The sequence below is a fragment of the Nothobranchius furzeri genome, chromosome 7, assembly GCF_043380555.1.
Source record: "Nothobranchius furzeri strain GRZ-AD chromosome 7, NfurGRZ-RIMD1, whole genome shotgun sequence".
Taxonomy (NCBI): domain Eukaryota; kingdom Metazoa; phylum Chordata; class Actinopteri; order Cyprinodontiformes; family Nothobranchiidae; genus Nothobranchius; species Nothobranchius furzeri.
Window position 1 is genome coordinate 61,021,425 of NC_091747.1, and position 13,969 is coordinate 61,035,393.

The 13,969-nt window shown below is 42.0% G+C and overlaps 1 protein-coding gene across 1 annotated transcript in view; it reads right to left on the reverse strand.

Annotated features, from left to right (window-relative positions):
• The window catches only part of LOC107383082 (cadherin-12), a 186,511-nt gene that overhangs the window by 113,693 nt on the left and 58,849 nt on the right, over positions 1 to 13,969 (reverse strand). Inside the window, exon 2 of the mRNA XM_015955509.3 lies at positions 10,961 to 11,358. Coding sequence (XP_015810995.3) covers positions 10,961 to 11,206 — 246 coding nt within the window. The 5' untranslated portion in view covers positions 11,207 to 11,358. The remainder of the gene's footprint in view (positions 1 to 10,960; positions 11,359 to 13,969) is intronic.

Sequence of the window (13,969 nt, forward strand, 5' to 3'; positions counted from 1 at the left end):
TAACCATTGTGTACTGTTAATGAAGCAATAAGCCTCCATTATAGTAAATGGCTGCAGAACGTTAAGTTTTGGATGCATCCCAGAAGCATAGGGACACATTGCTTATGCCTAGAAAGTAGTTCGGAGCTAGTTTGTCTCTGCATCAGTTACCAGGCAAGGGGCGGAGGACACCTGAGACAGGTCAACAGTCACATGGGGCACATGGAGACAAGTTAGACACACAACAACTTGTTCACACCTACCATTTAGAGACCTAATTTAGCCTTTTTGCCTAATTTGCCCTTGTTGCTGCAAGGCTCTGTAACCAGCTGCTCCAGCATGCAGAAAACTAACAGTTTCAACAGAAAGGCATTAAATTACATGCAAAAGCACAGCAAATTGTCTTTGCTTTAGTTGCTGAAAAATCAGTATTTTAGTTCAAAATCTAGAATAACTGAGATAAAACCATCATTTTTATATCTATCTCAAATTAGATTGACTTAAATTAAATGTGTTGTAAATATATATCAGGGATTACTTTCTTAAAATGTATTTATCCCGTCTTGTGAATTGTTAGCTAAAGCTCCAGGTAAAACATCATCCCCCTGATTCAGACTGGGTTTTTAAGTTTGCTGAATCACCAGACATCGATAAAAGCAGCAGGTAGCAGTAGAACATGAATGATGACTGCTCATGATTATAAAGAAAATAAGCTTTTTTTTTTTTTAGATTTCTGACTGATCTTTTATTCTTTCATATTTTCTGTTCACTGTGCAGAAATGTTTTACCTTATTCAGATCCTGCAGACTCTAATCGTGAAACAGGAACATATTTTTCACAAATGGTAATATTTCTAAAGTCTTTGCTTTCTTTGTTTTGAGTGGAACCTCAGTCATTTGCATTCTACAGTCGACGTTTTTTCTCTCTGTCCCATTTCTCGTCTTCACTTGTGCAGCGTTTTAATCCTGCCGAATTCCCCCAAATGCTGCCCTCATTTAGATATTTTCTAGTTTTTGTCAAATGATACAGCGGGGAGACATGACTCGAACGCAGAGCAGACACTTCACCAGCTGCTGCTCTGCTTCAATCCCGTGTAACTGATGTTTAACAAATTTGTATTTTTGATTTAAATTTTTTAGGAAAAATTCTGCTGTGATTGGATATATTTATAATGAGCTGCTTAAAATAAACTAAAGCATTTTGAATTTTGAGCAGCTTTAGCCATACCCCACCCTCATCTCGAGGGAGGTGAAAGTGGTGCCCCACACCGCCACCCGTCTGTCCCAAGGGCCAGAGTTCAGGGCCAAGGACAGCACCTGAAGACCTCTATGGCTTTGGAGATCTCATCGGAAGTTGGTGGTACCAGATTGAACGGCGCGTGGTGCCAGAAGGTTGCTAGTCTGGGTTTGGAATATTTTATAGCAGCTACTTCCAAGGCAGATCCTTGAGCCACAAGTTTCCAAACCCTCTGAGCCCATGGATCAGCACCATGGACAGCGGCACACAGATTACGTGCTACCACTCCTCCTCCCTCCTGGATTATGCTCGTCCCTTTTGTTAGTTTAAAACAGCCTTTAGCTTCATTTTGTTTGGTTTTTAGTCTGAAAGCTTAGATTATTAGTTTAGTAAAGATAGTGTTCATTTTCAGAAGTTAACTAACCTTAGTTTATTTTAGCACAGTGCAGCCATACAGACGGCCTCATATTGATGACTTTTAGTTTATCTCCCCTTGTTTCCTCCTATCAAGGGTTTTGTAAATTATATTATTATAACCTTCGAGGCGTTTTGAGTTGTTCATATACTGTATTTTGTGTGCATCTGTGTTTATTACCAGCATCTCCTCTACCCAGGAATAGTCCTGAAGACAATAAATCTTTGTTTTCCTTTCACCTCACACATGTCTTCCTGATGCTGCTCCCTCCTTCATTTTTTACCATTTGGATTGTAACAGTAGTGCAAATGGACAATTAATGTTTACCAAAAGTTCAGTTACACCTGATTCTAGCTGCTGAATTATCTCCTCAGCCTTCACTGAGTTGTGCAAGAGCTGTTAATCGCTCGTTTGAGTAAAATCTGCAGTGTGGAAGCCCCGCCTCTAATGCTACAAAAGGCCAATACAGTAGACTAATGCAGCATTGCTGCAATAATCACTTGCCTCTAATATACTGCTTTTATTTTATTTAATTCATTTATTATTATTATTATTATTTTGCTTTGCAATTTTCATTCCAGTGAAACTAAACTGTCAAATTTTTAAGATTCTGTCTTTATATTTTATTTCCCCCCCCCCCCCAGGCTGAATTCAACATTTAGGAAGACGTTCGTTTTACCTTCAATATTTCAAAAAGCTGATTTAAAACATAAAATCCAGCTGTTCTAAACCGTTTGAAGCCGACAGCTTGGTGGAATCCTTTTGCCTACTTCCTCTAAACGGATAAATAGTGTAACGCTTTGAGAGCGAGAGAGAATGTGTTCTGGTTTTGATCACCCATCCGTTTTGCTTTGTAGCCGAAACGAACCATTCCAAAGAAAACCGATGTGTTTGGAACCAGTTTTGCATTTGAAAATACAAAATTTGAGCCTCTGAGTTCAGCAAACATATCTCTGTTGTACAATTCTGGTAGCCTTACAACACTTTTGATCTGGTTCTATTTCAACTAGATCTATGCTGTAAAGGAGTGCATCAATGATGCCTGTGTCCTGTGCAGAGGTTGTGCATTATACTAACTTTTTATACATATGTTGTGACTTGTGTATAACAAATGCAAATATATTAGTTTACTTATTATTTCACAAACTCACTGTTTTTAAATGAGCGTGCATGCATTAGTTATGAAAGCCAGAGCAAAGACACCTTCTTTAGTTTGCAGCCGTCCTACATCCCATCAGGACTCGCAGAAACGCAGACGTGGCACATCTTCCTTCAGATGCTGCACAACAAAAGAAACTTTGCTTGCATTCATTAATCCAAAATAAACCAGATAGCGAGCATTAATGATGTTTTGTTTTCTGAATTTAAACCCCCCATCCAAGGAAGATGCACCTGCAGAAGCCATGTGCCAAACATGTTTTGAGAAGATTGCAAGCATGGAAGTGAAGACGAACAAAAGCACCACGTTGCAAACAAATGACCTCTCAGAGTGGGACAGTGTATTGACTTTTTCAGAAGTAATGATATTTTTTCAAAGGAGATAAAGGATGAGACAATTCTCTCCCAAAACACAGCTTCCATTCTGGGTGTAATGCAGGGAGATGACGACCCAGATTCAGAAGGGGAGGTGTTTGAGAATAAGGTGGAGGAGAAAGGAAATCACAGCCCTGCAGTTTTAGGAAATGATAGGCTGAGTGGATGACAGGTATGCGTCCTCCTATGTGGTCAAAGTGCTGGTTTGCATGGGTAAAAATGTAGCTCTGTTTGACTTTAGACAGGAACGTACCCGCTGAGTTAAACATACATTCCTCCACGGTGAATAACACATTAGTTATTTGTGTTGGTCACTCTGTTAGGAATAACTCTCACATGGAAATTTGACCTCAGCATACTTTAAATGACCCAAGTCGTGTCCTTTTGTTAGCTGTGACACCAGATGGACTTTTGTTGACTTCACATGTTTAACAGCTGTGGATGGAAAGTTTTGTCCTGTGGTTAATGAAATGATGGACTAAGGCCTAGTCCACACGTAGCCGGTTTTTTTTTAAACCGAATATCCGCCCCTCCAAAAACGTACATCCACACCACCTTGTTTAAAAAAAAAACTCTGTCCACACGTACCCGGATAAATACGTTGTTAAGGACATGCCAGACCTGTAGGCGGCAGTACTTCCCCCGTTCTTAACCTCGTCCTTCGTCTGTGGTCTTCCTCTAGGAGCAGTAATTCCGCTTGCAAACACAAACAAGCAAAAAGCGCTTGGACAACTGATAAAGCGAGCGCAACTCTGAGGGCATCCATGCTGTCGGCTAGTGTAAACACAGGTCGCACACGTGATGTCAGCATTTTGTTGTCGCGGAAAGTGACGTTGGGGACCTTAAAACTCCGGTTTTGTCCGTCCACACGCAGACACCCAAAACGGAGAAAACGCAGATCTTCACTTTGGCCGGAGTTTTTAAAAAACTCCGTTTTCGTGTGGATGACAGGCCAAAACGTAGAAAAATATCTAGGTTTTGGCAGATCCCCGGCTACGTGTGGACAGGGCCTAAGGCTAGAGAATTATGACCCACCTGTCAGAGCGTGGGACCCTAAAGTAGACCTAAATAACATTATCTCTTTTCAACAGAAGTAACGTTGAATTGATTCAGGATGTATTTGTGACATGGGCTAGTCTCGCATGGTGTCAGGAAATCATTTCTGGTTTGGCAGCTTAGACAAAATCTTAGTAAAGTACAATGTATTAATTTTGTTTTCGTAAAACACAGCTGGGAGCAATGAAATGTGTCCAAACAGCTGCCATCCTCAGCATCATTTAGTAACCAAACTACTGAACTAGTCCCAAGAACGGACTCGGCACTCCTTCAGCGTGCTTTATTTGTTGTCTTTACGAGCCAAACGTTTACTCTGCTGTCAAAACCGACAAAAGCACCCTCTTGTTAGCTATCTGAATTATGTTTTAGCAGAGCAGACTAATTAGTAATGATTTAGCAGCTGCAATTACAGTTGGCAGTGATGCATTTACAACAACACGTCGTTTACATGTGAAATGTTTGTACTTTGCTCTTTTCAAAGAACCCAACATGGAAACATGTATGAATGTAGGATTTTACTGTTTACTGTGTAATGTCCAGATGAAATATTTGAGGGTTTTTAAATTCTCTAACGAGTCTGAGAAAGCATTTTTGAGTTTGTAAGAACACCCCAAACCATATCTAAACAATCAGAATTACACGTGCTCTTGTTTTTGTCCAGTTGTCGTCTGTGTTTAGGGAGATGAGGGTTGATCACGAGATATCCAGCTGAGATGAGCAGCCATGCAAATTAAATGGGACTATCAAACCATGTAATTCATTTATTTGTATTTCCAGCCAAAACATAAACTTCAGACGGTTATTCATGCTTTTATTTTCTGTTGTCTGGATTGATTTAATGCAACAACAACTGAATCCTTTGGCTCCAGTTTGTTGGTAACTTAATTCCATTTTTGATTCTTTTTATAACACAGGAAAGGTTTTTCTTTACCTTGCTAATGTTTCGTTTGCCGACTGCAAAACTTCCTCAGAGCTGACGCTGATGGTTGCGTCACTTCCTACTCCGTTTATCCGCGAGCAGCAGAGGACGTTGTCGCCCTCTGCTGCTCGCTCTCCCCTCTCCGATGATGCAGTCCCATGCACGATCAATGTGTAGACCCCATCGTCTCTGTTCATGGTCCCACATCCACGTCTCCTTATCTCTATAGCTTCTTTTATCCATCTTTTGTATTTCTGTTGTCTTGTGTAGTCCCAAGGATCATGAGGCTGCAGGTTCTCCAACCCGAATCTACTGGCAGGTGCAAAAGCCAGTTCTAAAACTATTTCCTTTTTGTCTCAACTCTGTTTTGTGCCGCTGACTTTCTGAGTCATGCTTGTCTGTTCTCAGTGACTTACTTTGGTCTAGGCTGTGAAATATTTGTTTACATACATAAATGAGACAAATAAATCTGGACCACAGTATAAGCATGTTTAGTCTAGATTTTTAGTTTAGCCAAAAGAATTTTAGGGCTATGAGTAAACTCTGAAATCTCTTGAAATCGTCCAACATTTACTCTCTGACCCTTGAATCAAAGTTTCTGTTTTAATGTGGCAGTGTGAGCGTCCTGTCACGGTGTCCCGACTGATCATGCGCCCTGGCCACTCGGCCAAGAGGATGTCCCTTTGGCTGACTGGTAAGCATGAGTGACTCTCACCCGGGAGTCTGGGGATCGAATCCCGCCCGGGCCCTCGCTTCTCCACTTTGCCACAGTAAGAACAGAACATAACAAGCAGATGTTCATATGACACGTCTGCAGTTTGGCTTGGAAATATTTTTGTTTTGGTACAAATGGCCTAACTTAAATAGAAATTTGTCATCTTTTGCACAGATAGTTTGCATATGCATGATTGGAGTAAACTAAATATTTTTTAATTAATTAATTAATTAATTAATTAATTAATTACTGCATGCATGCATGCATATATGTATGTATGTATGTATGTATGTATGTATGTATGTATGTATGTATGTATGTATGTATGTATGTATGTATGTATGTATGTGTATGTATGTATGTATGTATGTATGTATGCATGTATGCATGTATGCATGTATGCATGTATGTATGTATGTATGTATGTATGTATGTATGTATGTATGTATGCATGCATGCATGCATGCATGCATTTATTTTTAATGAGAAGATACATCAAATATATTTGCACTGGTTTATATCGGTAACAGAAAATAAGAGTTAGACAATATCAATGTATTGGTGAAAAAGCTGATATCGAACATCATTCCTGAATATTTTTAAATAAAAAAGAATGAAGTTTTCATACATGTACCATTATAAAAGCATTTTGTCTTTTTTAGGGGGGGAAATAATGTTCCTTCATCTCTGTACTCTACCCATACTCTCACTGGTTGATCTGCTTTCATTAAAAAAGGAGGAAAATTGATCTGACAGACGGAACAACAGAAGACGACTTACTTTCCCTAACCCTTAGTGGTTTAAATCTGTTTCTCAGATGCCTGTAAACACAAGCAAATTGCAAAGGTATTAACATTTTGCTCACATTTTAAGGAAACAGCTTTGAAGGTACTCAACAGCATTTGATTAAGAACTTTGTAATAAAACAAACAGTCAGTAAAAATAATCCCTGCGAGTGCCCGATGGCTGCGTGTTTTGCTCCCACGCCCGTGGGTAAAAAGCTCCTCTGCAGCTGAATCCCTCTTTTGACTTCCAGCCAGCGGGATCTTGGCTCCATGTGTAATTCTCTTGCTCGCTTGCCCCACAATTTCTGCCCATCTTTTTCTGCAGCTTCTTTAAGCTAAGTGCTTAAAGGTTTAAAGCTAATATACAGAATAATGAGCAGTAATGTCAGGTGAAAGGGTATGCACACACTTGGATCATTATGGCTGCATTTTTGGCTGAGAATCAGGTCAGAGGGTAAGACTTTCTGCTGACGCTGGGTCGACAGATGATGCTGCGGTCTGTACTCCCCCAGCAACGGCATCATCTGTCACAATATTCCTCTGATATCATCACGTACTCATTCTGTTGCATTTTTCCATCCATACCATTATGTAATTACATCTTCTCAAGATCTCAAAGGGCATTCGTTTACAGAGGTGTTCCTAATGGGGGCCAGAGGGGGCAATGGACTCTGCAAAAATGAGATGGTCCCCTAGCTGCCCACTTGTTGGGATGGTCATTTTGTAATGCATACACATCCAAGAAAAGCTTGAATAAAGTGTCAAAAACAAACGCGTCAAACCCCGACGCCGAAAGTGTCCTTTTTCGTCACGTATGTAGGAAAAGGGGGTTTCTCCTTTCTGACGGCAGATCCTAATGCAGCGTAAAACTGACGCAATGGGATGTCCGCTGCTGCTGCACCGAACCAGCTCATTTAACCGCACCTAAACCTTAACGTTTTGCTATTTCTTAACTTCACCCTCATCCTAACCTTAACCCTCTTGCTACCTAAAATGTTACTCTTACAGTGACCAAGCGTTTGTTTCCATGCGTTCTGACTGTGAATTTTCGGATTTGCCGCCCAGGCTAGCGGAACGTTGGACCATACCATCTGGCGAGGGGGAGGTTACAAATACCCTCTACTTCTAACCTCCACCTTGGTAGTTGAAACCTCCCCCTCGCGTTGCCTCGGTCCAAACCCGACTAATTTTATGTGGGGAAGAAACGCTTGGTCACTGTAAGGGTAAAGTGTTAGCTAGTAAGATGGTTAAGGTTAGGATAGGGGTGAGGGGAAGGTTAAATAAGAGGGTATGGTTCGGGTGAGGTACAATGAGCTCGTTTGGTGCCTCGGCTGCGGACATCCCATCGTGTCAATGTAATGCTGCATTGGGATCTGCAGTCAGAAAAGGGAAAACCTCTTTTCGTAGTTAAGTGATGAAAAAGGGCACGTTAGGCGTCATGGTTGTGATGGCTGACCAAGCGTTTGTTTTTGACGCGCTGGGAGTGAGAATGTTTTTTAACGATGCTTTTGTCATTTATGGATCAAAATATGTTAAAAAACAATGTTTTCTAAGTCAAATGGTGTTTCTTCAATAGCCTTAAATGTTTCTAAAACACTTTTACATGTGTGGAACACTGAAAACGTTTTCTAAAACTTTGTGGTTCTGATTATAACAGATCACTCTGAGTGTTTCAAGCTGGCTGAACATGAAAATAGTCTCCTACAACTATCTCCTGCAGTAGCTTCTGGTAGAAAACAGACGGTGAAAGTCCAGGATTAGAAAATCTTGATAGATCTAAGTCACACTGTCACTAACATTCATGGACTCACCCATCTTTTCTCACGACGGGGAAGGCTGTTGTTGGTTTAGCGTCCAAGAAACGGCAGAAAACATCTCGGCTATCAGAAGCTAACATTAGCATTAGCAACTCCACCACAAAGCAGAACTCCTCCAGGATTGTGTTATTTGTTTAGATGAAACATCAAAGTTGCAGAGCAAACGGAGTCAGTGGTAGTCGTGTTTTTATCAGCCAATCAGAGGAGAGGTGTCCAAATATCAGGAAATAAGAGTCCAAATCCTGTCGTCTGAAGCTACGTTGTCCTCCAGCTGATTTGTACTTCCTGAAACAGGTGCACGAATAAAAAGCTAAAGTAGCTGCTGCACCAACATTTAGCAGGAAGTTGTGTTCATACCAGACTGAAGACATTAATGTGTCGACATTATTAATCAAGTATTCAGCACTGACTCTATGTCCATTACAGTTATGAACCTTCTATCTGAAGCCTGATGGTGGTTAACGAGTCTTTGAAAGCCTTGCCACCTGCCCTCCATCCTCCCCATCTTCAGGCAATCAGTTTCAACGTTTTCTTCTCAGAGCATCAATAATCACGGAGAAAAATCCACTTCCGTGGGAAATCTTGGCATCTCCAAATGCTTGTCGTATGTGGAAAAAATCTGTCAATTATTTTGAAGCAGTGCAGCGGTCCAGGATTAAGGGACTTAGAAGTGCAACAGCCTCACCCTCCCTCCACTTTAGCCTCAGACTTCCACAAACAGCACGGCGTGTCAGCGCTGATTGCAGTTGCACTGGAGCAGATAAGTCAGTCTCACTATTATCCTATGTAAGCTAGGACTGCCAAATTACAACTTTAGCCTTAAACCCCCACAGAGTTTGCTTACGAGTGTCCTAAGCCACAGCAGAATAAGAAATCCTGCTAAAGAGAGATGACTGAGCTTTGGGAGAATGGAAGCAAATCTGTTGGGATGTGTTTATGCATCTCAACCCGAGTTTTGGGTCTCTCTCGTCTTTTTATTTGCTGTCAGCACCCTATGATGCTCCAAAGACTTTACAAAAAAATGAAATAATTTCTACTCTGCCATCAGTTTGCACACCGATGCCATGTTTCTGGCATAGGAAGCCATTAGCATGCATAGATTTGTTTGTCCTTTTGAGGACATTTGGACATTTTCAGAGGGTATAATCTTTCTGCACATCCATGACCAACGATTTGTAAGGACTGCCAGACAGTTTGTCCAGTTTATCCAGTTGCCAGCCCATTCCAAAGAGACACTACATTCATGCATGAGGCCAGTTTGCCAGGTAACACAATGCTGATGTTTGAGAAGTACTAGAGCAGGGATTCCCTAAGTAAGCTGCCGCTAGGGGGTGCGCGAGGTGAACAGTGTAATGGCTGCGGAGCTCAGAGAAGTCTGTCATATGTCACCATTAGCGTAGCCAGAAACTCATTTGTGGGTGAGCCTAAGAAAAAGTAAGTGGGCCGAATAAATGTAAATGAAAACAAGTATATTTTGCGTGTGTGTGTGTGTGTGTGTGTGTCCTCTGCATTTGCCCTAGCTTCAGAATAATAATGCGCTGAGCTTCAGCGCTCTGGCCTGCGCACGCTGTCAACAGCAAGATGTGTTCCGTATTTGATCATTTTTAACGGTGTCGGAGAAATCTGAAGGTGGTGAGTCATTCTGGCAGATTGTAATAAACACCCTGTCTCATGCAGGTGTTCTGACGTTGTAAACCTCACACACAGAACATTGTGGATGTAACAAAATAAATCAAGAAATGATTCCCATCTGAGCATTTTAGCATGCTGGCAGGACATGCCCGAAACACCTCCCCAGGGAGGCGTCCAGGAGGCATCCTGACCAGATGCCCAAACCACCTCAACTGGCTCCTTTCGATCCGGAGGAGCAGCGGTTCTACTCCGAGTCCCTCCCGAATGTCCGAGCTCCTCACCCTATCTCTAAGGCTGAGCCCGGCCACCCTACGGAGGAATCTCATTTCGGCCGCTTGTATCCGCGATCTCGTTCTTTCGGTCATTACCCAAAGCTCATGACCATAGGTGAGGATTGGGACTTAGATCGACCGGTAAATCGAGAGCCTGGCTTTGTGGCTCAGCTCCCTCTTCACCATGACAGATCGGGTCAGCGTCTGCAGTGATGCAGAGCCATGCCCTGATGTGGGGCTGGGGGGTGCGTCGACATGGTCGGGACATAGAAGGGGGTGCGCGGCTAAATAAGTCTGGGATCCGCTGTACTAGAGAAAACTGGCTGGAATGTACATCTGACAAAGAAGTACACGTAACTGTAAACCAAGGACCTTTTTTACAGCACACCCCTAAGCTGTGTGTAAAACTGCACATAAACAGCTTGTTTTATAGTTTATTGAATTCAGCTTCATTGCAAGTTTTTACATGTTCCTGCTGTAAACATTTATCTTTCCCTTTTTCTATTAGTGGTGATTCTGCCTCCTTCAGATTCATCCCAAGCTACTTGTTATGTGACTTATCACCTCTCTCACATTATAAATGGGAAAAAAGTGTGTTTACCTTTCCCACGTACTGCGGGTCTGACCCCATGTATTCCTCCAGCACAAAGAACTGGTTCCACACCCATCCCCTCTTGACCCGCTGGAATCGAGCCGCCCCATTCCTCACCGGGCCCACCGAGCTCCTGGCGTGCTCCCTCCCCGCTCTGCTCCGTCCCAGCGATGATGAAGGTGCACGCGAAGAAAAAACCAAATCCTCGTTTACAAGAATCCACAGGAACAGCAGCAGGCAGTTCCTTGTAAGCATTGGCGATTTGTGAGGTTTCCAAGTTGAGGTTGTTGATGAGCTGTCTCGGCTGCAGTGAAATGACCACAAGAGGGGTGTTCTGGGAGGAGGCGTGGCGTGGAGCCGTGTTGGGGTGTGGCAAACCCAGAAGCAGGTTCCCGGTTCTACATCACCTGAAAAATAAAACAAACACATTTATGTAGTGAATAACTAATGTAGCAGTCCAGGGTGGTCTCACATCGCACTAGGGCTTGTTTGTTAGCCTGTCTTTAATACTAATCATTAATAGTTCTCCTCTTTGTAAACACTAACATCTTGCTGGCACTTTCTAGCCCATGTTCTCTTCCCCTCCTGCATACCTGTGTTCGTTTTTTAACTGCCCGGTGATAAATTATAGTGCTTGCACTCTCAAGCATAAAGTAAGCACTGTAATTATTCGCCTCATGATGGATTACTTCTACATAGGGTAGTTCTCATAGATTCATGCTCTAATTAGCCAGAATACTTGTCCCTGCAGTGAAAGCTGTGACTTTATTTTTGCTGTCAATTACAGGCCACCCCACACGGCGCCGCTGAGCAGTCAGCGCCGCTGCAGTTCTTTACCTGGAAAAGGTTGAAAGTCAGTATTTTTTAAATGACACGTTAATGAGCGGCCTCGGTCGAACGTCAGGATTTACTTCGCGAGGCTTGTCTCGGGATATTTGATCAAACCAATCAGAAAGCTGCTGACAAATAATGAGATGAAGGTTTTCAGTGGGGGAGACAATATTCAGAAGAGGGAAGTGATAGGATTTTCTGTATTTTATGTACCTTTTTGAGAAGAACGTTGCAGGACATGATAGGTATTTGTTTAAACGAAAGGTCATCGATCTTTGATCACATTTTAGAGTGGTGAAGAATGGTCTCTGTGATCACCCAACTTCCTGAGACAAGATGAAGGTCCAACAGTATGTGTTGATTAAGCTACCCCGGTCAGCTGATTCAGAAGAATGTTGATTAAAGAGCAAGTCACCCCTTACAAGAAACTTACTTCACTCCCACTTCATGTTTGAAAAATGCAACAAATGCTGTTGCTTGGCAGACCGAGAGGGCGGAGCCGCTAACAAATACACACACACAGAGGCTCACAGTGGCATTATGACATCATAATGTACCAGATGACATCATACCATACTTCTTAGCCAATAGCGGTGGCAGATTTAAATTCAAGTACAGTGCAGAATTTTTCCCTGACGACGGCGCAACACTGACAATTTTAGGCAGAATATTTGAATTTTAACCAAGATGCACTCAAGTGCCAAATTATTGACTACACGTGTCTGTAGCACGACTAGACACTCCTTTATATAGTTTATCAGCAAAAAAAAAGTGATTTGGGGGTAACTTGCTCTTTAAGTTACCGGTCAGCTGAAGAGTTGTGTGTGTATTTTGACTGTGTGTAATTCCTCTGTAAATGATTCATCTGTAAGCCTGCTGTGCTGTTATCTCTGGAATATGGTTTCCTAGGAGATGAATCTGTAACTCTGAAACTCGAGAAAGGCCCGCCCTCCATCCCCTTGTTCAATAAAAACCTCTGTTGAGCTGAGAAGGGTGGGGGAAATGATGGAAATAGCTCCGGAGGGAGTTGTGCATCACCTTCTCTCCGCTGTTTGGTGAGACAGTGTAAAATGAACTCCTTCTACTCTTTGTATTTGGTGTGTTTATTTCAGGTAAAGGGTTATGGAAAATACAAATGCTGTAGGAATGCATGCGTGAGCCAGATGGGCGTGTGTTGTGAGAAATGTCGGCATGAAAGAACATGACTGTCGTCATTTTTCAGACACGTTCTGAGATGTTTCCGAAAACTGAACCAACTCTTCAACAGAACTGTTGACAAATAATGAATCTGCAACTTATGTTGTCATAAAGCTGAACCAATGACATGTAGTCTAACTAATCACAGCGCATCTAAAAAGCTACCATGATTGGTAGATTGGAAAATATTGTAAACAATGTACAAAGTATGTTACCGGCTAATACTCAGAAAATCTTTTTAAAGAGTGAGTGGTTACATGTTTAAAGGCACTGATGTTTTTAAATTACCTAGATTTAGGACCTCAGTTGAAGACCGTAGTATATCCTTATATGGTGTAAGAATATGGAATAACCTTAGCAGGGAAATAAAAGAATCACAATCACATATATTTAGAAACGGACTAAAGAAAGTGTACAGCTGAACTAAACTAAGATCTATGAATAAATCTAGAAAATTATTAGAAAGTGTTTAGGTAAAAAAATGTGTGTAAACAATAAAAATTCAGAGTTTCTTCATTTATTTCTTAAAGGGACTTTACGGAGTTTTGAATTTTTATGCTCGCTATCGCCCCCTCAGGCCAAAAGCATAACGGCAGCTTCAATAGTAGGCTCGTGCACGAGGCTCACATGCTGTACGTGCACACCCCTTAATGAAAATAACAGCTAAGACAGTCCCTTGTGTGTGTGTGTGTGTGTGTGTGTGTGTGTGTGTGTGTGTGTGTGTGTGTGTGTGTGTGTGTGTGTGTGTGTGTGTGTGTGTGTGTGTGTGTGTGTGTGTGTGTGGACCGGAGGACAGAGGACAGGAGAACACGCAGCTAATTAATTAAATAATTTGGTTCTGTATCTTTCTCTTCAGCACAGCCGACAAAGGTTTATGATGGGTCAGTCCTCCTGCATGCTCAGATCATTCCTTTCCCTTGCTTGAAAAATTGTTCCAAAATGAAAGTTGAACCCACATCTTTTTTATCTGTGAATTCAATGCCGTTCGGC